This window comes from Elephantulus edwardii, unplaced genomic scaffold (assembly GCF_000299155.1).
Source record: "Elephantulus edwardii isolate Elephantulus edwardi_28Jun2011 unplaced genomic scaffold, EleEdw1.0 scaffold00291, whole genome shotgun sequence".
NCBI classification, from domain to species: domain Eukaryota; kingdom Metazoa; phylum Chordata; class Mammalia; order Macroscelidea; family Macroscelididae; genus Elephantulus; species Elephantulus edwardii.
Window position 1 is genome coordinate 3,062,663 of NW_006400041.1, and position 23,654 is coordinate 3,086,316.

At 42.0% G+C, this 23,654-nt stretch overlaps 1 protein-coding gene across 1 annotated transcript in view; it reads left to right on the forward strand.

The window, feature by feature from the left end:
* Positions 1 to 23,654, forward strand: part of LOC102861583 (cyclic nucleotide-gated cation channel alpha-3-like) — a 159,615-nt gene that overhangs the window by 88,457 nt on the left and 47,504 nt on the right. The window contains exons 2-4 of the mRNA XM_006900717.1: positions 8,050 to 8,163; positions 13,999 to 14,178; positions 16,348 to 16,389. Of these exons, the coding sequence (XP_006900779.1) occupies positions 8,050 to 8,163; positions 13,999 to 14,178; positions 16,348 to 16,389 (336 nt within the window). The remainder of the gene's footprint in view (positions 1 to 8,049; positions 8,164 to 13,998; positions 14,179 to 16,347; positions 16,390 to 23,654) is intronic.

Genomic DNA, 23,654 nt, shown 5'->3' on the forward strand with positions numbered 1-23,654 from the left:
TTTAGCTGTGGATGCCCTTCAGGACTGCCTTCTTGGCCTTTAATGCCTTTGCTTTGGCTTCAGTTTTGGGAGGGGCAGGGGCTTCCTTCTTCGCTTTTGGCGCCATCTTCGTAGAAAATGGATGATATTCTTGATATCCTGCCACAGCTCCTCTGGTCTATGCTAATTAATATCCAAGGCCTCAAACCTGTTCCTGAGATGGCTTTGAAATTCAGGTGGGATAGACTCAAGGTCAAATTTTGGTTCCTGTGGACTTGCCTCAGCCTCAGTTGCACAATCAGCACCTGGCCTACTTTTCACAGCTGATATTGAGCTTCTCCAGTGATTCTTTCAATAGATGTAATTGATTCCTATGCATACCATCACGTGAAATCCATGTGTATAGCCTGTATTTGTGTTTCTTATACAAGGTATTTGCAATGAATAAGTCATTGATTGTGCTATCATTTTTTCTTTGCTTCATTTGTCACTAAGTCCATGTTTGCCAACTACTGATCCTTCTTCCCTGTTCCCAACTTTTGCATTCCAGTCACCCATTACTATTAATGCATCTTGATTGAATGTTTGATCAATCTCTGACTGTAAAAGTTGGTAGAAATTTTCTATTTCCTCCTCTTTGGCTCTGGTTGTTAGTGAATATATTTGAATGATATTCAATGGGCTTCCTTGCATGCCTGTGGATATTATTCTATCACTCACAACATTGTATTTCAAGATAGATGTAGATAGAAATGACTTTAACTATGAAAGCAACCCCGTTTTTCCTCACCTTTTTATCTCCAGCATAGTAGATTATATGATTCTCTGACTCAAAATGTCACATGCCAGTTCATCTCATCTCACAAATACTTAGTATGTCAATATTTATGTGTTCCACTTCCTTCTTAACAATATCCAATTTTCCTACATTCATGGTTCTTACATTCCATGTTCCAATCACTAGTGTCTGTTTACAGCTAGCTGTTCCTCCTGCTATTTGTTCCCATACTTGAGGGCTCAGCCTCAGTTGCCATATCTGCTCATCTACATGTGCTCTTTTGTACATAGGGTTTTCAAAGGACTGCTATTTTGGAAATGGATGGCCAATCCTTCTGCCTAGTCTGTCTTAATTAGATTGCTCAGATTTAGAACATTATCTGACAGACAAGCGTTTTATAGAAAAGAGCAGTAGTAGGGAAAAAAGGTATCGATTCTGTTTTGAGGCACCCCTTGCTCTGCTCCACCAGCATTTACATGTACTCCCACCTACTCCATACTACAACAATATCCCCTATCTAGCCCTTGATGTGATGGCCTATATGTCAATATTTCTGGCTTCTGTGATTCCTAATGCCTTAGGCTGCTGCCAGTTTCTTCCTCTAAGAGCAGAATCTTTTGACTTCAGGAGTTTTGAACTTCTGCTCCAGAAATGACTGCTTGTGCCTTCAAGCATCTTCTCCTCCAATGCTACAAGAGTTTCCCAGGCGAGGCTGATGAATCCTATAGATTTCATGTTGTTGTTGTTGTTATGTGCCGTCGAGTCGTTTCCGACTCATAGCGACCCTATGCACAACAGCCCTAAACCCTGCTCTATCCTGAGCCAACCGCACCGCCGCTGACACACCCATCCCGATTACCCCAGTCACCGAATCAATCCATCTCATAGAGGGTCTTCCCCTCCTGCACTGTCCCTCAACCCTCCCAAGCATGATGTCCCTCTCCAAGGACCCGTCCCTCCTGGCAACATGTCCAAAGTATGTCAGACGAAGCCCCAGAATCCTTGCCTCCAAGGAGCAGCTTGGTTTAATCCTCTCCAAGACAAATCCGTTTGTTTTCCTGGCAGTCCAGGGTACATTCAGTATCCTTCTCCAGCACCACAGCTAGACATGCTAAATAAATATATTTAAAACTTTCCTGGTAATGATAGAGAAAGATTTAAGAATCTGCTCAAAGAATTACAGCAGGACCAAAGGCACCTTCAAAAGCCCAGATTAATCTCCTGGTGTAGCTATTTTGAGTCAGTATTTGGGCATGGGTTTGTGTCCTAGAGAAAAGAGGTCTTATTTGAGCTGCTTCCTGAGCAGAGCCCAGAGCAATTATCACCAAAGAAAAGAATTTTCAGCCTGATTCCCCACGACTGAAGACTTCAAATGCATTGACTTTAGTCCACTGGCCACTTGGGGAAAAAGGCAATGAATGGCAATGGTTCTAACTCCTCAGGGTTTGGGAAGATGAAACACAGAGCACCATGTCTTCACCTTTGTGCTAAAGAGCACTTTTCTTTTGCTTACTCTCTTGCTCCCATACTCACTAGAAACAGCAACAGAAGCTTCACAGAGTGAAAGAGTAATTTCCAGTTCTAGTTCTCATGAGATCCTGCACCACCTCCTGATGACAGAGCGTGACAGAGAGCCACCAGTTCATTAGCATGAATGTGTCTTTTCAAATGAATGTACCAGTTGAGCATTGCACGTTGAAAAGTGTCTTGTGTCGCAGCTCTGGAGCTTCATGGCACTATGCTAACTGCTCTTGCTCCTGTGTTGCTATCTGCTCATTTTATAGAGATGGCACCAGCCAGCACCACCTGTTTCCCAGTGTGATACTGAGTGGCCTGCATGTTTCTGTGATTCTGGAAGCTATGCCACCAGTACTTCAAATACTAGATTTCAGTAGAGCTTCCTGAAGAAAGGTCAGTCAACAAACCCTCTGGATCACCACAGAATGTTGCCAGATATCTGCATGCCTCTCTTCTCATTGCTGTTGATTTATAGTCGACCCTCCAGTGGGTTTTCAATTCTGTGAGTTGTATGGTAGGAAACCACTTGTCTTTTCCCAGGGAGCCAGTGTGAATTTGAGCCATCGAAGAAACCTGGCCTTTAGTTTAGCATTGCAAGGCTCTATGTAATACATCACCAGATTATTTGATATTGTACTGGGACGTTAACCCCTAGATGAGAAAGCATTCATAAAGATGGTGCAAGATTAAATAATGTTCATTTATTATAATAATAATAATATTAATGTTTATTTATAAGATTAGCATGTAGGTTCACACAATGTGATGGGTGGAGGGAAGGATTGGTAAAGGAAAAGAGAAAGATCCAGTGTGAAAAACAATGGATAAGAACTTTATTAATTTCATATGTAAACTAGTATAAAATTAAATTTAAACAAAAAAGATTGTCATGTGTCAGAACAACTTGATGACAACTAAGAGCAACAAGGCCTCATCCAGTCATTGTTCCAGGCCACGCAGCGGCTATGGACAGGACAAGGTCTAACCCCCACTTTCTCTTACTTTTCTTCCTCTGTGTTGACTAGGCAAAGTTTCTTCTGCTTCCCCTTATGGCTTCTCAGTGCCATCCCAGAGAATCAGTTCCTCCCTGTCTTCCCGCTTCCCTTTCCTATCAAATTTATCTACCTGATCAACTTAGTTATTCTGAAGAGTAACTAATTTGGTTTTATATTAAAAATACATCAAAGTGTAGTATATATCCATGTTAATTGTAGCACCACTATTCATAAAAGCCCAAAGGTTAAAAGAGGGGGAAAAGGACCCACCTCCTAAGCAAATGAATGAATGTAGGCGATATATACATGCAATGGAGTGTTCTTCAGCTATAAAAAGAAGTAATGATATACACCACATCATGGATGAACTTTAAAAACATTACTTTAGGTCAGACACAAATGATACATATATGATCCTACTATGTACCTTTAAAGAGAAAGACACTCAAAGTAGAAGACAAGTATCTCACATCCTTGTCAGGAGAGCCCAGTCCTTGGAAAAGCCATGTTATGTTGGGAAAGGCAGAGAGTCAACAAAGGAAAAGAAGACCCTCTGTGAGGTAGATTGGAATAGCAAACACAGCAGTGATCTTGAGGATGGTGGAGATCTTGATGATGGCACAGTGTAGGGCAAGGTTCCTAATGTTGTCCACAGCATCGTTATGAGTGATAGTCAACTCAATGGCAACCAACAACAACTTAATAGGAAATATCTAGAGTAGGCAAATCCAGCAAGACAAAAAAAATTAGTGCTTTCCAGCTTATCAGTCTTGGGGGAGATGGAAAGGTGAGTGAAAAATAACAAAGCCATGCAGGCCTTTAACGAGGATAAGGCTCCCTTTAAACATTGCAATGGTAAAATTTCAGAATTGAGGAACAAGTGCATTGAGGAAAAAACAAAAGATTCTTTGGGGTCTTTGGAAGTATAAAAGCCTTATTGTGAGTTATACTTCACATTAAGAAAACAAGTGTCCTAACTCCTGGACCAATAGGCAACATCATGATAGATAAAGATTGAAGGTGGCAATGATTTCATTTTACTTGGATCCACAATCAGCATCCATCCATGGTAGTAGCAGTCAGGAAATCAAGAGACATGTTGCATTGGGGAAGTCAAAGGACAGTTCTAAAGTGCTAAAGAACAAGGATGTCAGTTTAAATACTAAGCCATGCCTGATCCAAGATTATGGGGTCTTTTCAATAGACACCTGTACATCAGAAAGTTTAACAACGGATAAGGAAGATGAAAGAATCGATGCCTTTGAATTGTGGTGTTGGTAATGAATACTGAATATCCTTTGGATTACTGAAAGAACAAACACATCTGTTTTGATGGAAGTGTAACCGAAGTTGTTCCTTAGAGGCAACAATGGTAAAATTTTGTTTCACTTACTTTGACCATGTTCTTGGGAGGAAACAGTTCTTGGAGAAAGACATCATGCTGGGAAAGGTGGAGGGTCAGAAAAGAGAGGAAGATCCTCAGTGAGATGGGCTGACACAGTGACTGCAGCAATGGGCTTGAGAATGACAGACTGTGAGGATGGTGCACGACAAGACAAGGCTCAGATCTGTTCTTCATAGGGTTGTTGTGAGTTGTAGTTGCTACCAACAATATCTCACAAGAGCATTCTCACAACAAAGCATACTCTTCCAAACTTGAATATTCAGGTAATATTTAAATCAAGATACATCCAACCACCCCCCTTTAAAATAATCCCTTGTAAGGATTAGAAAATTTAGAGAAGGTAAGTGAGCAACCCAAAGTTCAAGTAGCTAATAGGTGATGAATGACTTAACTTCCCTGAGCCTCCCTTATTAGATTCTTGTGTGGGTTAAATAATAAAATGTATGTGCCTAACCCACAGAAAGAAGTCAATATACAGTCTGTGGTTTGTGTGTTGAGTTAGTAAATGTACAGGATTTGGGAGAAAAGACTAACCAAAGGCTACCAAATATCAAGTCTCAAAGCATCAAGTGACTTGCCATACTGAGTCCTAAAGAAAGATTTATGCACATGCATAAAATAGGGACTTCTACCTTGTAGCTTAGGTTTTAAGAGTTCTGCCTCATAGTGGTTAAGGCACTGTGCTGCAATCTCAAAGGTACATGGTTCGAATCCACCAGCTGCCCCATAGGACAAAGATGGACAGTCTTCTGTTGTATGATTTACTGCCTCTGAAAACCCATTGGAGGGTCAGCTTATTCCCACTGGAGTAGCTTCCAACTTGACAATACAAAACAAGATGGCAATCGAACCGCTATAAATGCACAAACCGACAAACATTTTTATGATATATTTCTAGTTCTTGTCTAAGCAGGCAGGGAGATAACAGCCTGTTCACAGAATGCTCACACAGTTAAAAGATTTGAACCAAAGGACACTGGCTAGGCAAACTGGGAGTTTTCATACCAGAAAAACAGAAGCAGCAGGGGTGTGACTGTTGTCGAGTCACTGAAATCTGTCATGAAGGGGCACCCATATCCTTACTGAGTCTCACTTTAATTTACTCTGTGGATATTTCATTGTTTACAAACCAAATGCCTGTAAGATACAATATTGAGCAAGTTGACTGGTGCCAGTTTTTGTTTGTTTGTTTTTGCAAGTTTTCAAAAGCATGTGTTCCCTTTGTGTCTGTTATGTTTTGGTAATCCTTGCACCTTTTCAAAATACTGTTGCATGCTTAATGCAACATAATTTGTCAGCATAATTTTTATATGCACTGTTATAGTTGTTAGTTGTTAAGGGTTAGCAGGCGAGTACAACTCATAGCGATCCTATGAACAATAGATCTGAATCGTGTCCCATCCCATGTCATTCTTGTTATCCCTGACATACTTGAGCCCATTGGTACAGATACTGTGTCAATCCATCTCATTCAGGATCTCCATTACTGACCCACCACCTTTCCAAGCATGACGTCCTTTTCTAAGGAAGAGCCTTTCTCAACAATATGTCCAAAATACGTGAGATGAAGCTTCACCATTCTTGCATCCAAGGAGCAGTCTGGTTACACTTTCTCTAAGATATATTTGTTTTTCTATATGCAATAGGAAACAAAACAATATGTGTGACTTGATTTATCATTGTGGTCTGGTTTTGCTGAGATACATCTGGAGAATGTGGCATGGCATCATTCTGCATGGTTCCAACAGAAAAAGAATTTTGACATGGGGAGCTCAAGGAAGAGCCTGCTAGCTGTCAGAGCTGTCCAAAGATGGGCTGGAATGGGACAGGGGAGGCAGTGTGCTCCTGCAGCAAGAGAGGTACAGAATGGCCCAGGGACATGCAATGAGTTTGGGAGGCAGGCTATAGCAGCTACAGCAAGGGATATCATAAAAAAGGAGACAGCAGCACCTCATGGCTGGACCAGTTAATTGTTGAGATTTCCCTAAGCTCTGGGACTCAGGTCTAACTTCTAATTATTCACCACAGAGATGGAGCCCTTTTCCTGACATTAATTCTTGTCTCCTGTCTAAACCAGGTTACCTCCTTGTTAAGAAGGCTGATTAGGTTGGAATCGGTCACATGATAGAATTAATTTGTCCTGCCTCAGAGCCTCAAGACTCACAGAATGAAATGCAAACCCCTAAAGGCCAATGCCTGGATGGCTTTTAATCGAGTTGAGAATATAGCAGGAGGATTTTGAGAGGATTTCAAAGAAAAAGGTTCCCCAAAACTTTTTCATCTTGTGGGCAATTCTACAAAAGCCAGACTGTGGTAACATGCCCAGTGGTCATAGTCAATGCTGTTGTGTATAGTTTTATCTATCTTGTTTCTGTCGAATCAAACTGTCTCATAGCTTCATTGGGTTTCGGAGGCTGTGAGTCGCATGTAAGGAAATTGCCCATTTTTCTGTGTTGGGGATACTGGAGGGTAGGAACCTCCAAAGAGGTGCAACCTCTAGGTTAGTGATGCAACTCCCTGTGAACTAGGCCACCAGGACTTCCTGTGGGTCTGTGTACACTCATGCTTTCTATGCCCCTGAACTACACGGCTGAGTCACCCCAGTGTTGCAGAGGACAGAGATGAGGACTTCACAAAGACACAGTGGAAGTAGATTGTCATTTGAAAATGCCCTACAGAAAGTACACAGTATGTTTGGAGGGTGAGGCCACGTCTATGCAGTATTCTGGATTTTCTTGTTAACCAGTTAGTTTCCAAGAAGGCTAAGGACAAGCACCCCGACCACTGAATAGCTTTTGTTGCTGAGTCAACCTTGACTTATGTGTATCAGAGCAGAACCATGCTCCCTAGAGTTTTCTATGGCTGGATTTGGGGGCTTGGTCTTTCCAGGCCTTTCTTCTGAAGCCCTGCAAGTAGGCGTTTCAGTTAGCCCTGAGTGATTTACCATTTGCACCACACAGAGAGGATGAGCTGTCTTTAGAAGATAGGATTTCAGTAAGCCACAGTTTGCTTGTAGCAGAATCCTTGTTCCAGAATCCTTCTGTGAAAGCCCTTGGTGTGGCTGAGATGGCAGGCACCGAATGCTACTCCCACCTGTCCTGTGCTGAGGATCATGCACATTGGCTCTTGGATTGCTCCCTCTCACCTGCTCATAGCAGTAGCTCAATGTGTGCTGCCTTCCCCAGGAAGGCTGACCCTGGAAGAAAGACCACATACATTCAAAATCCTGGGTATGTCAAACTGAAGGGAGAGTGAGAATAAGCAGCGACAGCTTTCCTCATTAAGCAGAGCATCTGGCCACCTCATTCTCAAGTGTGTCCAAGAGGTGGATGAGCTTGAAATCAATTTAGCTCACTGCATATATAATTTCCTAGGACCCTCTCACCATGCGGGGAGACATCTCCAGAAGTGCAGCAAGCAATCACCATGGACACCACAGGACTGGCCGAATCGCCAAGAAATTCTCTCATCAGCCAGAGGCCTGCCAGGTAACTGACCAATCTCAGTCCTCACCTTGGGGAGGGGACACTGCGGCAGAGAGAAGGTAAACATATCTCAGAAAGAAGTGGTGGACAGGGATGGAGCTAAAGAAAGGGGTCGGAGATGTGCGGTCAGAAACTGACCTGTATTATATGTATGGGAACAATCTGGAACACGGGGTGTGTTGCCGGGTGGGCTGGAGGAGGGAGGGGGTTGGGAGAGGGAAGAAAATGTGCAACAGTGAATGAATAAAAGAAAAAGAAACAAGAAACCATCAATAAATTATTTCCTCTTGGGTCAGGTGTTCTGAGCTTGGAAAGTCTAAGAATAGCTGCTTTTACCTTATGTTTATAAAAATTTATATTGAAACGCTTGCACAATTCTGGAAAACTTCAGAAAACTGTGAAGGTGGACTTGACCATCTAGCAGTGGATGGTCACTGAGCAGCTAACAAGCTTATGAGATGGACTGGTCTGAGACAGGTACAGGTCCATACTTCATAATGCCCTTGCCCCCTTGCAAAATTACTGGGGAAATGAACCAGGCTCATGAGCCAGTCTCCTTCTCTGTAGTGTCTTTGTCCAGCCTCCATTCTGGTGGTGTCAGCAGCTATACCACCTTGGGGAAACCATCTCACTCTTGCCAGTATCATCTAGGAAAATACATGGAACAATGTTTACCCTTTAGGCTGTGAGAGTAAGTCCTGAAGCATGATTGGTACCGAGTAATGAGTTCATTATTTCTTTCCATCCAACTCTTTAACATATGCCTAGTGTTATAGAAAGGATCCCTGATAACTTAGTGTTGATGAGTTGCACTGTCAAGCCAGAGGCAAGTGGCTTGAATCCACCAGCTGCTCTGAAGCATAAAGATGAACAATCTCCACTTGTACAACTTACAGCCTCTGAAAAACCTGGAGGATCAGCTATGAATTTCTTCCTACTTGATGGCATGTAATAACAGTTTACAGAATTGTATGTTCTACTTTTTAAAAACTTAAGATTGTTGTTGTTGTTGTTGTTGTTATGTACCATCAAGTCACTTGCGACTCAGCGACCCTATGTACAACAAACAGCCCTAAACCCTGCTTTATCCTGTGCCAATTTTATTGTCTCTGACACATCTAGCCCATTCCCCAGTCACAGAATCAATCTATCTCATCCACGATTTTCCTCTCCTGTGCTGTCTCTCCACCCTCCCAAGCATGAAGTCCCTCTCCAAGGGCTGGTCCCTTCTTGCAACATGCCAACAGTATGTCAGATGAAGCTTCAGAATTCTTGCCTCGAATGAGCAGCCTTGTCTCACTCTCTCTAGGGCGAACCTGTTTATTTTCCTAGCAGTCCATGTTATATTCAATGCTCTTTCCCAGCACCACAGCTCAAAGGTATCAATTCTCCTATCATCCCTAGACATTGTCCAGCTCTCTGATGCATAGCAAGTAATTACAAAGACCATGGCCTGTAGCAGGCGCACCTTAGTCTTCAGACTGACATCGTTGTTCTTCAGTACTTTGAAGAGGTCTCTGACAGCAGACTTTCCCAGTGCAATCTGTCTTTTAATTTCCGGGCTGCTGGTGCCAAGAGTGTTGATTGTGGAGCCAAGCAAACTGAACAATCTCAATCTCTTCACTATCTATCATGATGCTACCAATTGGCCAGTGGTGAGAATCTTTGTTTTCTTGATGTCAAGCTTCAATCTATATTGAAGACTGTGGTCCTTGACCTTCTTCAGCAAGCTCTTCAAGTCCCCTCAGTTTCAGCAAGCAGGGCAGTGTCATCTGCATAATGCATATTATTGATGAGTCTTCTTCCAGTCTTGATGCCACGTTTCTAGTCATAGAGCCCAGCCTCCTGGATAATCTGTTCTGCATATAGATTGAAAAGGTATGGAGATAGGTCACATCCCTGCCATACACCTTTCCTGATTTTGAACCATGCAGTATTTCCTTGCTGTGTTCTGATTATTGCCTCCTGGCCCAAGTATAGGTTTCATATAAGCATGATCAAGTGTTCTGGGATTCCCATTCTTCTCAGAGTTGGCCACAAATTTCATTTCTTTCTTTATTCAGTTCTTCCATTGTAGTGGATGCTAAGCCATCATCATTTACTTAACTCTTCCCTAATGCTGAGATTCTTACTGGCTTCCAGTGCTTTAGTTTCTTAGTAAAATGCTATTTTGAGACTCTTTGGTTGTGAGGAAGAGAAGAGGAACAGTTAAAATCCCTGGGCTTTTACTACCATCCTGTTACTCCCCTGACCCAGGGGCTGGGGCAACTGCCTTTTCTTTCTCATTCTGGCAATTTTATGGCCCTTGACAGCCTTTCCTGCATGTCTCCTTCATCTGTTAGTAATAGTTTAGTAGTCTTGACTTATTACTCAGTTTTTATCTTCCCACACATCTTCCTCACGTATTCTTTCAATTGAGGTTTTCACCCTAATCTTGAAGTGGGATTTAATGACTCTTGATGTGGCATCTTGAGTGAGAACCTCTCTGACTTCTGGTCTACTGGTTGGCTGTCACTCTGTTGACCGAGACTTGAGGAAAAAGTAGGAGCTAGTTCCCAGTCCTTCAGCAGATGGAAAGTACAGGTACAGGGGTATCCAGAGAAGAGAGATTGTCCCAGGTGATGCTTGTTGTTAGATGCCTTTAAGTACTACCTGTATCCAACTTATGAAGACACAATGTACAGAGTACAGTTGATCTATAAGCTTTTCTTGGCTATTTATCTTAACCCAAGCAGACAGTAATCTTCATTAGGTTAACATTAGGACCAGACATATCTTGTACAGTATGTTAGGATGGGTGCAATCCACTAGCCTTTAAGTTAGCATTCAAGTACAAATTTTTTATAGACCTTTGAGCTGGGCAGGTACCTCAAACTACACCTACAGCTGCAGCTCTAAGCATCACTGCACATGGCCTATTTTCTTGCTATGATTTTTTCCCATTAGGCTAAGGGCACAAGGGTGTGCTTGGGATCAAGGTTATGTGACAACGACTTTGCTTCAGGCTCCACAGAAATTATTCTAACTAGATGCACTTTTCAGTGGGGTGCACTGTAGATGCCAAGTCCTTGAAACCAGAATCAGAAACAGTGTTGAATCTCTTTCCTTTCCTACAGGCAGAAATGGTGAGGTAGGAGGCAGAGGATGAAGAAGGGAGAAGCATGGGGAAACTCAAACTAAGACACGCTCTGGAGGTGTGACCTACATGATTTCAGGTGCCAGAGCCCATGGCATGCCCTCCAAGGGAGGGGTTCAGAGTTAGTTGCAAAGAAGCTTCTACACAAATCTGGGGACAAAGTTAGAGTTTGTATGAGACAAAAGAAGTGAAGATTGGGAAAAGTATCTAAATTGCATCTATATACTTATTTCTTTAGATTTTGCTCTAAATTTTACCATCATCTAAAAACAGTATTTTTCACCATTACTGTGCTTATCCTTCATGACAAAGAAGGAATGAGCAAAAGGAATGATGATACTTAGAAAAGTTTACTAAGCACTTATTTAAAGGATTATTCTTTTAGTATCATCCAAATGGAGCTCTTATGGATTAAGGAATTGCACTACCAATGCAAAGGTTGTTGTTGTTGTTGTTATGTGCTGTCGAGTCGCTTGCGACTCATAGCGACCCTATGTACAACAGCCCTAAACTCTGCTCTGTCCTGTGCCAATTGCACTGTCTCTGACACTCCCATCCCAATTATCCCAGTCACTGAATCAATCCACCTCATAGAGGGCCTTCCTCTCCTGCGCTGTCCCTCCACCCTCCCAAGCATGATGTCCTTCTCCAAGGACCAGTCTCTCCTCACAACATGTCCAAAGTATGTTAGATGGAGCCTCAGAATCCTTGCCTCCAAGGAGCCACCCGGTTTAACCCTTTCCAGGACAAATCTGTTTGTTTTCCTAGCAGTCCATGGTATTCTCAGTACTCTTCTCCAGCACCACAGCTCAAAGGCATCAATTCTCCTTCTATCCTCCTTGGTCATTGTCCAACTCTCTGATGCATAACAAGTGATTGCGAAGACCATGGCCTATATCAAATGCACCTTAGTCCCCAGAGAGACACCATTGCTCTTCAGTACTTTGGAGAGGTCCCTAACAGCAGACTTTCCTATGGCAATGTGCCTTTTAATTTTCTGGCTGCTGGTGCCAAGACTGTTGACTGTGGAGCCAAGCAAACAAAAGCTGTGTACAATCTCAATCTCTTCACCATCCATCCTGATGCTGCCAGTTGGTCCAGTGGTGAGAATCTTTGTCATCTTGACATTGAGCCTCAATCCATATTGGAGGCTGCAGTCCTTGACCCTCTGCAGCAGGCGCTTCAGGTCCTCTTCAGTTTCAGCAAGCAGGGTTGTGTCATCTGCATAACGCAGATTGTTGATAAATCATCCCCCAATCTTGACCCTACATTTCTTCTCATAGAGCCCCGCCTCCCGGATAATCTGTTCTGCATATAGGTTGAAAAGGTATGGAGATAGGATGCATCCCTGGCGTATGCCCTTCCCAATTTTGGACCATGCATCACCTTTGCTCGGGAAACATTACGACTAAACTTCAGAGACATTGATCCCAACATAAAAAACTACCATCAGCTGATGTGTTTGGAATCACAGAAGCCAAGGAAGCTTCATATATAAGTTATTAGATGGAGGGCTGGTCAAAGGGAGATAGATGTGAAGGGAGGGGGTAGAAGTGGATGGGTATCCTGGTGGATGGTGGAACAGGGAAATAAGTGGGTAAAGACACGTGTGAGAAAGGCAGGGACAACACTGACACTAAAGTTAACTGCACAATAAGGGATATACCTTTAACTTGCCGGTCTTTCTGATACTTCTCTAAATCTGAACATTCACATTAAGACAGACTAGGAAGAAGGATTGGCCATCCACTTCTGAAATAGCAGGCCTCTGAAAACCCTATGTAATGCAAAGGTACATAGCTCAAATCCATCAGCTATGGGAGAAAGATGAGCAATCTCTTCCCGTGAGCTTAACTGCCTCTGAAAACCTGCCGAAGGGTCAGCTATGGGTTGATTCCTACTCAGTGGTACACAATAACAATATCATCCAAGTACTGAAAAACTAAACCCAGAATAAATGTATGTCTACCTCTTAGTAGACTGAGGGGTACACAGAGGAAAAAATAAGCCACCTTTCACTCCAGCCCTCTCTCTTTCTTTAGAAACTGATGATCAAATCAGTAGGGAGTTTCAATGCTAACTCAAACGCCATTCTTCTCTGGCTGTTTGAATCCAGTAGCAGCAATCTCCTCCTTTGTGATTTATTGTTATGTGCTGTCAAGTCAGAATAGGTTCAGTGGACTTTCAGAGGGAGTAAATCACACAGAAAGAGATTGCTCATCTTTTTCTCACAGAGCAGCTGGTGGACTGGAACCATATAACTGTATTGGCAGCGAAATTGCTTATCACTAAACCATTAGAGCTCCTGTAAGATTTACAACCTCGCAAATCAATGGCCAGTCAGTGCTGAATTGGTTCTGACTCAGGAGCAAAGAGTTTTTCTTGTTTGTTTTTCACAAACCTTTAAGGCATTGGTCTACTGGCTGAAAGGCTGAAGGTTTAAGTTCACCTAGAGGTACAAAAGAAATGCCTGGTGATCTACTTCTGAGAAGGCAACCACTGGAAACCCTAAGGAGCACAGGTCTGCTCCAGTGCACATGGTCCTCAGGAGTGAAAACCAATGGAAAGCTGCAGGTCCCTGGCAGAGCCCACTGTGACCCCATTGCCTGTGTTCTGGTAGCCAATTCAGCTTCTCTCCCAGCCCTCAGGAAAGAGTTTTCTTCTCCTTCTTTATACTCATTGCCTGTCTGTTGTTCTCCCAGGTTATCACGACTCATCATCTCCCTGCAAGCGTGGGCAGCCAGGCATGCGCACCAGGAGAACCAGAGACCAGACTCTTTTCTGGATCGTTTCCAGGGAGCTGAGCTCAAGGAAGTGTCTAGCCAAGAAAGCAATGCCCAATCCAGTGGAGACAGTCAGGATCCACCAGGCAGAGAGAAAAGGTAAGAAATCTAACAGGAGAGGAGTCATCTGCACAAGATGGGATGGGAAGCTCTTGTTGGTCCAGCTCTGATTCCCCAGCATGACTGGGTACAAGTTGGCACAATCCTCAGGAGCTGTTTCTTGAAGAAGGTTCCTGGCCAGGAACCCTGAACAAGAGGAGACCCTTTAACCAGAGTCCCCAAACTCACTAACCCTTTCCTATGTGGCTGTTAGCACCATCTGGATTTATTAATCTGAGACGTGGATCTCAGGATGCTGGTCTGCCAACCTCTCACCATGAAAGGACTTTCATTCCATAATTCTCATGTTCAAAAATAGGGGCTTGACTACTCTCAGCTTTAAGGAGCATCTACAGGTGCCTACATTTCTGTGTATAATTAAACATACCTTTTTCTGGAAAGAGGTCTGCATGTTGATCAGATTTTTTAAGAGGGTATGCAGATGACACAACCCTGCTTGCTGAAACTGAGGAGGACCTCATGCACTTACTCCGAAGGGTCAAGGACTCCAGCCTTCAGTATGGACTAAGGCTCAATGTCAAGAAGACAAAGATTCTCGCCACTGGACCAATTGGCAGCATCAGGATGGATGACGAAGAGATTGAGAGTGTTCACAGCTTCAGTTTGCTCGGCTCCACAGTCAACACTCTTGGCACCAGCAGTCAGGAAATCAAAAAGCGTATTGCGATGGGAAAGTCTGCTCTTAGGGACCTCTCTAAGGTACTCAGGAGCAACAGTGTCTCTCTGGAGACTAAGGTGCGCCTGATACAGGCCATGGTATTTGCAATCGCTTGTTATGCATCAGAGAGTTGGGCAATGACTAGGGAGGACAGAAGGAGAGTGGATGCTTTTGAGCTGTGGTGCTGGAGAAGGGTACTGAATGTACCCTGGACTACCAGGAAAACAAACAGATTTATCTTGGAGAGGATTAAACCAAGCTACTCCTTGGAGGCAAGGATTCTGGGGCTTCGTCTGACATACTTTGGACATGTTGCCAGGAGGGACGGGTCCTTGGAGAGGGACATCATGCTTGGGAGGGTTGAGGGACAACGCAGGAGGGGAAGACCCTCCATGAGATGGATTGATTCGGTGACTGGGGTAATCGGGATGGGTGTGTCAGAGGCGGTGCGGTTGGCGCAGGATAGACCAGGGTTTAGGGCTGTTGTGCATAGGGTCGCTATGAGTCGGAAAAGACTCGATGGCACATAACAACAACAACAACAAAATATATTCCAATTTAGTTAAAGTGCAGGAGCAGGAGCTGGTGTGTAGGAGAGCAGGAGGTGGTGCACAGGTAGTAGCTGTGGGAAGGAGACCAAGGAGGGCCTGAGGGGTCAGTCCTCTATGCCCAGGCTGGGTGTTGGTCCTGATGCATTCAGGATCATCCTAAGAGCCCAGGACCAGCTTCTCAGACTGTGATGTTTGCATCCTGCTCATTGCTTTGACAGAAAGACAGATGATAACAATGACAAGAGAGAAGAAAAACAAAGAAGAGGGAAGAGAGGAGGAAGGAAGGGGCTGAGGGAGAGGAAAGGTTCTTGGCCAGACTTCCCAGAAGTCTATTCTATTTCTTTGGGGCAAGAAAGATTTCTTTGAAAACATTACTTTATCTTCTTTATAGCATTACACTAAAGGAAATAAACATTAGCTACTCTGTGCATTTTCAAATATGACAAGGTGAGCAGAGTTGAACCAGGCTCCCCTGACTATGTCACAGATACCTGGTCACTCCCTAGAAGGTTCTGGGTGGTGGATGCACCATGATGGTGCAGGATGGGAGCTGATCAATCAGGGAGGATTTTGTGGGAAAGGAAAGTTTTGAATTATTTGAGGCAAAGTCCCATCTTCAAAATCCCTATGATGTCCAACACATCATAGGGATTCTAGCCCTCAGGGAATTTTTCAGATAATCAAAACCAATTAGCTTTACAGCCACATTTTGAATAAGGAAGGATAGATTTGGCAAAGCCAGCAGAAGGGGCCAAAACAGCATCTGAGGAAATATTCACTGAGATGGAACACGTGGAGTCAGTGAAGCAATCCTTGGTCATTGGCTCTAGTGACAATGATTTTCCACAAGTAGGTCTGCAGGGACCACAGTAAGGCCAGCCCCTTCCAGCTCTGTGAGTTCAGCTTCCCCAATGCTGTGTTTTGTCTACCTCCCTGCAGTGCCAGAAACAACATCAATGCCTGCAACAACTCGGAGAAGGAGTAAGTACCAGAGCTCCAGAGCAGCAGGCAGCTCCTCCCAGCCTCAGTGGCTGTCTGCCCCCTGTAGAAACCCCAGCTTTGTCTTCTTCCTTGGACTCTGCTGCCTCCCATCCTCCCAAAACACTAGTAGGCCATCCCATAATCCTTTTCTCTTTGGAAATCCAACCCTGTGGATAAATGAGGGACAAGGAATTGTGTTGTGTGGCTTTGGGCAGGTTATGCTATCTCTTTGATTCTCATTTTTCTTATCTATAAAGAAAAGGAGATTTGACTGGAAAAATATTTCACATGTTGACATCTTATACCTCAATATATTAGAGGGTTAACATCTTATACCTCAATTTATCAGTGGATAGTCTCTTTAGGCATATAAGATGTATTTTTCATTCTGTAATTTCAAACTCCTCTATAAGTGAAATGTCCTTGTCTTAAAGGCCAATCGAGGCCAATTTTGACAGTGCAATCAGGGCAGTAGGAAAAGGAAATATAATATTTCCAGAGAATATCCACTTGAAAGAGCAGGCTGCTATAATTTCTTCCTGTTGCCAGATGCTGAGCAGGCAAGAGCAGTTTAATGAGTGATTCTGGTAAGCATTACCCAAGAACTCAACAGACTATGTGAGTGTGTGTGGGCATTAGTGCACATGAATATGTCCACCTTCCTCCAGCCTCAAGACCTTGTGCAGAGGACAGGAATGGACACGGCACAGGTGGAGATGGAGGGGCAAATCATCAGTGTTAGCAAGAAATACCAACTGGCCTCCAAAGTGAAATGTATCAAAATTTTTCTTATTATTTCCTTCTTTGCTATTTGGATTGAACTTTTTTCTGTTTCCTTTCATGCATTTTGTTTGCATAAATGATGGTATCACATCTAGAAATCTAAATTCAAACAATCAAGAAATCTTAAAAATTGGATTAAAGCCAATTCTGATGTTAAACACCCTTGAAATGAACACCTATTCCCTGATGACACAGGATGCTAGAAAAACTATGGCCAGAGGTCCTGTGCAACTTGGGCTTCACTGTCTTGGGGTTGGGGGAGACACATGATGGTATTGGGGGGGTTTTCTTCATTCTATAGTGCTGCTATAACAGAAATATCACAAGTAGCTTGAACAAATGTTGGTTTACTTTCTCATAGTTGAGAGAGGGGGCACTGGAAGTCTGATTTAGGGTCTGAAGCTCTAGGGAAGGTTTTCGCTCTTAATGGCTCTGGTCCTTGTCTCTGAGCTTCTTCTCCTATGTAACCTTATAGGTCTTGGTATCTTTTTTATCTCCCTCTCTCATGTTGTGAGGAGAGACCGGTCCTTAGAGGGACATCATGCTTGGGAGGGTGGAGGGACAGCGCAGGAGAGGAAGGCCCTCTATGAGGTGGATTGATTCAGTGACTGGGATAATTGGGATGGGAGTGTCAGAGACAGTGCGATTGGCACAGGACAGAGCGGAGTTTAGGGCTGTTGTACATAGGGTCGCTATGAGTCGCAGGCTACTCGACGGCACATAACAACAACAACAACAACTCTCTTGTTGCCATTGAGTTAGAACCAAGTTATAGCTGGTGCTGTATAGGGTTCCTGACACTGTAAATCACCCTGGAGAAAGTTGGCCATCTTCCTCCTGCAAAGGTTCTGGTGGATTTAAACCACAAAGAAGTGGCCTTTGCATTAGCAGTGCAACTCTCTACAGACTACGCCACCAGAATCCCCTTTCTGCTTGCCACATTGCTGGTTAGTAATTTTTAGATCCTAAAAGAGATTGACTGGAGGCACATTATATATCAATCCTGCTTCATCAACATGAAAAACACAACACATTCTCAAATGAGATTTTAGCCACAGCAATCAAGTGCACACCTTAGAGTTGGTTCTGACTCATGTCATTGTTATGTGACATCAAGTCAACCTCATGAACAACAGATCTGAATCTTGACTGTTGTGCCAGCCTCATATCTCTGATATGTTCAAGCACATTGTTGAGGATTTTATTCTCTCTTTCTGACCATCACCTTTCCCAGAATCATGTCTTTTTTTCATGGACTGGCTTCTCCTGACATATCGAAAGTATTTGAAACCAAATTTCACCATTCTTGCTTCTGAGGAGTACTTGGTTGCACTTCCTCCAAAACAGACTTGTTTGTTCTTTTGGCAGTCCCTGGGATATTCAGTACTCTTCCCCAACACTACAATTCAAAGTCATCAATTCTTTTCCAGCCTTTCTTATTTGTTGTCCTACTCTCAGATGCCTAGGAAGTAATTGAAAACATCATGGCTTGGATCAGATGCACACTAGTCTTTAAATGGAGATAATTGCTCCTTAGCACTTTGGAAAGGTCCTTGACAACAAATTTTCCCAAAACACTTTAAAAAAAATCTTTACTACTGTTATGCTGACTGGTAATTGTGGATCCAAGTAAAATTAAATCATTGTCAGCTTCAATCTTTTCTCAATCTATCATACTGTTACCTTTGGTCCACTGGTGAGTATTTTTGTCTATTTGATGCTGAATTCTAATCCATATTGAAGGCTATAGCCCTTGATTTTCTACAAGTGTTTCAAGTCCTCTTCACTTTCTGCAAGACAAACTGTGTCTTCTGCATAATGCAAGTTGTTATTGAGAATTCCTCCAATCCTGATTCACATTCCCAATCCACATTCTTCTTCATATTGTCCAGTTTCTTTAATGATTTATCTAGCATAAAATTGAATAGGTATTATTATGAACTTTGTGAGCAAACCAATATAAACTAGAGAAATAAAGAGGGAAAAAAATTGAACAGGTATGGAGAAATGATGCAACCCTGATACACATCTTTCTCATTTTAAACTATACAGTGTTCCCTTGTTCTTTTTGCTTTGCACGAATACAATTAAGTATTCTGAATTTCTATTCTTCTCAATAATTTGTTATGATATACAAAGTGAAATGCATTTGTATAGTCAAGAAAACACAAGTAAACATCTTTCTAGTATTCTCTGCTTTCAGCGAAAATCCACTTGACATCAGCAGTGATTCTCTTCATACAGTGGCCTTTTCTGAATCCAGTTTGAATTTCTGGTGGTTCCCTGTCTATTTTTCATAATCTTCAGCAAAAATTTACTTGTATGTAATATTAATGATATAATGGTAATCAGATTTCTGACTTTTACAGGAGGCACTGTCCATGTTTTCCTGGTGGATTTGAACTGCCAGGGGTGTTTACTCTTTGAGTTAGCAGTCCAACTTGCCATCAGCTGTGTCACCAGACCTCTGTAACCACCCGTGTAGCGGTTAGGATTTATCACACATATTTGGGGAGTCAGGGTGGTGGTGTCACAATTAAATCCATGAAGAGGAAGGTGAACAGTATTGACTGCAATGAGCTCTTGATTCTTTATATACAAACTAGTATATAAAAATCAGATGTTATGCTACCCAAAGGCATCTCCAGCAGTTTGGATCCACCAGGGGCTCCGATTTATATCCTTTGAAAACTTGATGAAGGATCAGTCTTCAGTTGGCTCCATCTCAAAAGCCCTGAGTTGTTGTGGAGCTGGATTATGGTTCACAGGAGCTGTAATAGGTGTATGGGGTTGTTCCGCTAATCCAAAGATTGGCAGTTCAAATTCACCAGCTGTTCTGAGGGAGAAACTTAAAAAATTTCCTCCTGTAAAGACTTTTAGTATCAGAAGCCCAAAGAGGGTCACTATTAGTCAGATACAGGTAGTAATGACTCTTTATAAAATGTTTCCTTATTCGTCCGCTACATTGAGCCTTTTTACTTGATTCTCTGAATCCTGGGTAAGTTTCCCCTCTTTGAGCAAATTGTTCCCAGGCAAAAGCATATTGTTCAGATACTTAAGGATGAAGCTTGATGGCAATGGGTGTTTCCTAGGCCCAACAGTTGACAGAGAATAAAACAAAGCATTTAACCTGGGATAAACAGAGCCTGACTGAATTTAATGCCATTTAATGCAGTCTGATGAGCTTGTGAGTGGCACCCTCTACTGGTTGCTTGTAAAACTTCACTGTTAAAATTTGAGGGAGAACATTGTAAATTGAAGATAAAGGAGTCTGGGGAACTGCCCTTGCTCTTTTCAACTAATACTTTTTTTTTTCATTAAATGGTATTTTTTCACTTATGTAGATTGGTTTAGGTTTTTTTCACCCCTTCCCACCACCCACCAATCTTTTCAATGCCATGATTTCCCCCTAACCATCAACTAATACTTTCAATACTATTTCATTCTTACTTACTTTTTTGTTATTTTTTTTAAATTTCTTATTAATGTCAATGAAAATTTACAGAGACTTTGGATTTCCATTCATTCATTGTTGCACTTTTCTCCCCTCTCAACCCTCCCACCTAGAACACTACCCTCTTGGAAAAGTAAAAGAAAAATTCTTTCTTTGTTTTACAGTCCGTCCCCCCAGGTCCACTCCACTATGCAGCCTTCTCTCTGGACTCCTGTCATGACAAAAATAACCTAATCACATATCCCTTTTAAACAATTTTCTCCCTCCTCTGTTTCAATGCAGTGTACATTATTTAACCCATCTTTCTCAGTCTCCCCCCAACCTCAATGTCAGTCTTGTTTAACAACAGTGGCACCATGCTGTTTTGTCCTTTGTGACAGAGATATTTAACTCAGCATAATGTCTTCCAGGGTCACTCATTTTGAATACTATTGTTTTTCAATGCAGTGTAGTATTCCATTGTGTAAATATACCACAACTTCTCTATCCGTTTGTTTGTTGATGGGCACTTAGGTTGTTTCCAACTCCTTGCTATTGTGAACAAAGCCACAATAAACATGGGTGTGCATGTATCTGCTTAGGTGGAAGTTATGGTCTCTTTGGGGTATTCCCAGTAGTGGAATTGCTGGGTCAAATGGTATCTCTATTTGCAACTTTTTGAGAAAGCGCCATACCTCCTTCCACAGTGGTTGCACCATTTTACATTCCCACCAACAGTGAATCAGGGTTCCAGTTTCTCCCCAACCTCGCCAGCATTTGTTGCTTGCTATTCTGTTAATTTTTGCTATTCTGACTGAGGTGAGATGATATCTCACAGTTGTTTTCATTCTTACTTTAAAAAAAAAATACAATCTTTGACTAAAACTTGGAAAACAGAACAAATATGAGTATGTAAGCATAAAAAGCACATTTCATGAATCTCACTATCAACCTTTTCCTAAGCACATACATTGACTGTGTGTGTGTGTGTGTGTGTGTGTGACTGTAATGTACTAAATAAGAACATTTGCATCAGAGATCAGCACCCACAAAATTTTCGACCCTGAGAAAGCTAGCAAAGTTTTCTGTATATCCATTTCCTAGCTTGTAAAAAAGGACACTGTAAATAATATGTTACTTATAGGGCTGTGTGACAGCAAAAATGGGATAATATAGGTAAAGCGGTTAGAATATACATGTTGCACAGGAAATGTGAATAAAAATTGGGCTAAGTAGGGAAATCAATTAAAAGGGAAACTTAATGAAATAGTTTGACGTTGTTGTTGCTGACTGCCTTCGAGTCAAGCACTACTCACAGTGACCCTATGAACAGGTTGACATTGTAACTGCAACAATGGGCTCAAATACACCAATGATTGTAAGGAGTTATGATACTGGTAATGTTTCTTTCTATTCAAGATCACATGCATCAGAGCCAACTTAGCAGCAAACATAATAACAATTGTGATGTACAGAATAGTCATCTCCTGTTAAATTGTCCATATCCCCAAAACTTGTGGCTTTATTACCTAAAATGGAAAAGGAGAATTGGCAGAAACAGTGACTTCGAAATACTCTAAGATGGAGAGACTACCCTAGATCATGAAGTTGGGTCTAATCCACCACATGAATACCTAAAAACAGAAGAAGGTAGAAGACATATCACAGAGATAAAGTGGAAAAGGAAGGGGACAGGGGCTCAAACAGCTGGGGGAAGGGTACTAGGAACCAAGTTACTGAGCTGCATCTAAAAGTTGGGTAGAGCCCTAAATTTATAGTCAGCAAGAAAATGGCACTTCAGTCATACAAGTGAAAGTAACTGAATTTCATCAACAATCTAAATAAGCAGGGAAAGGTTTTTCCCTAGATTCTCCAAAAAGGAACTTGACTTTATTAAGATCCATACAGAACTTGAGAGCTGTAGAACTGTAGGATAATAAGTGTAGGTTGTTTCAAGCACTAAATTTGTGTTAATCTGTTGTGACAGCCATTGATCACAAGGTTTTGATACCAAAAGTGAAGTGCTTCTGTAACAAAAACCTAAAATAATGTGCTTTGTATGAAGCACCAGATAGAAGCTGAGAGGATTTTTATATTATACATACATGAATGGCACAGTCACTCTGGAAGGCAGTTTGGCATTTTCTCAAAAAACTGAACATTCCATATGACCCAGCTATTCCACTTCTTGGAACATACCCCAAGAAACTTAGAAATGAGACACAAATGGAGATTTGTACACCAACATTCATAGCAGCATTATTCACCATGGCAAGATCATAGAAACAGCCCACATGTCCAACCACAATTGAATGGATTGGGAAATTGTGGTGCATTCACACTGTGGAATACCATGCAGCATGCAGGAGCAATGCTTTCAAAAGTTACTACATAACTTGGGAGGGACTGGAGAGTATTATGCTAAATGAACTAACTCAGTCCCATAAGGACAAATACTGTACAATCATTATTGTAGAAATAGAAAGATAACTAGTAAAATTTGTATGAGAATCTAAGTGGGGGGAGCAGAGGGGTGAGGATAGGGGAGGTAATCATAGGGTTACACAATTTGATGGGTAGAAGGAGGGAGTGGTAAAGGAAATGGGAAAGATCTGGTTTGGGGAAAAAAGTGTATACAAACTTTGTAAGCAAACCAGTATAAGATAAAAATTTATTTTTTAAAAAACCCAAAATAGACACCACCAAAATAGAAAACTATAGGCCAATATATGAACATAAATGCAAAAATCCTGAAAAAAATACTGGCCAATAGAATTCAATGATACGCCAAAGAAATAATTCATCATGACCAAGTAGGATTCATAACAGGTATGCAAAGATGGTTCAACATAAGTAAAATAAATAATGTAATTCATCACATTAACAAAGCAAAGAACAAGGACCACACGATCCTATCAATTCATAGGCCTTTGACAAAATCCAACACACTTTCCTGATTAAAACACTCAACAAAATAGGATTGGAAGGGAATTTCTTCAACATAGTAAGTATATACGCAAACCCGAGAGTCAACATTTTTCTCAATGGA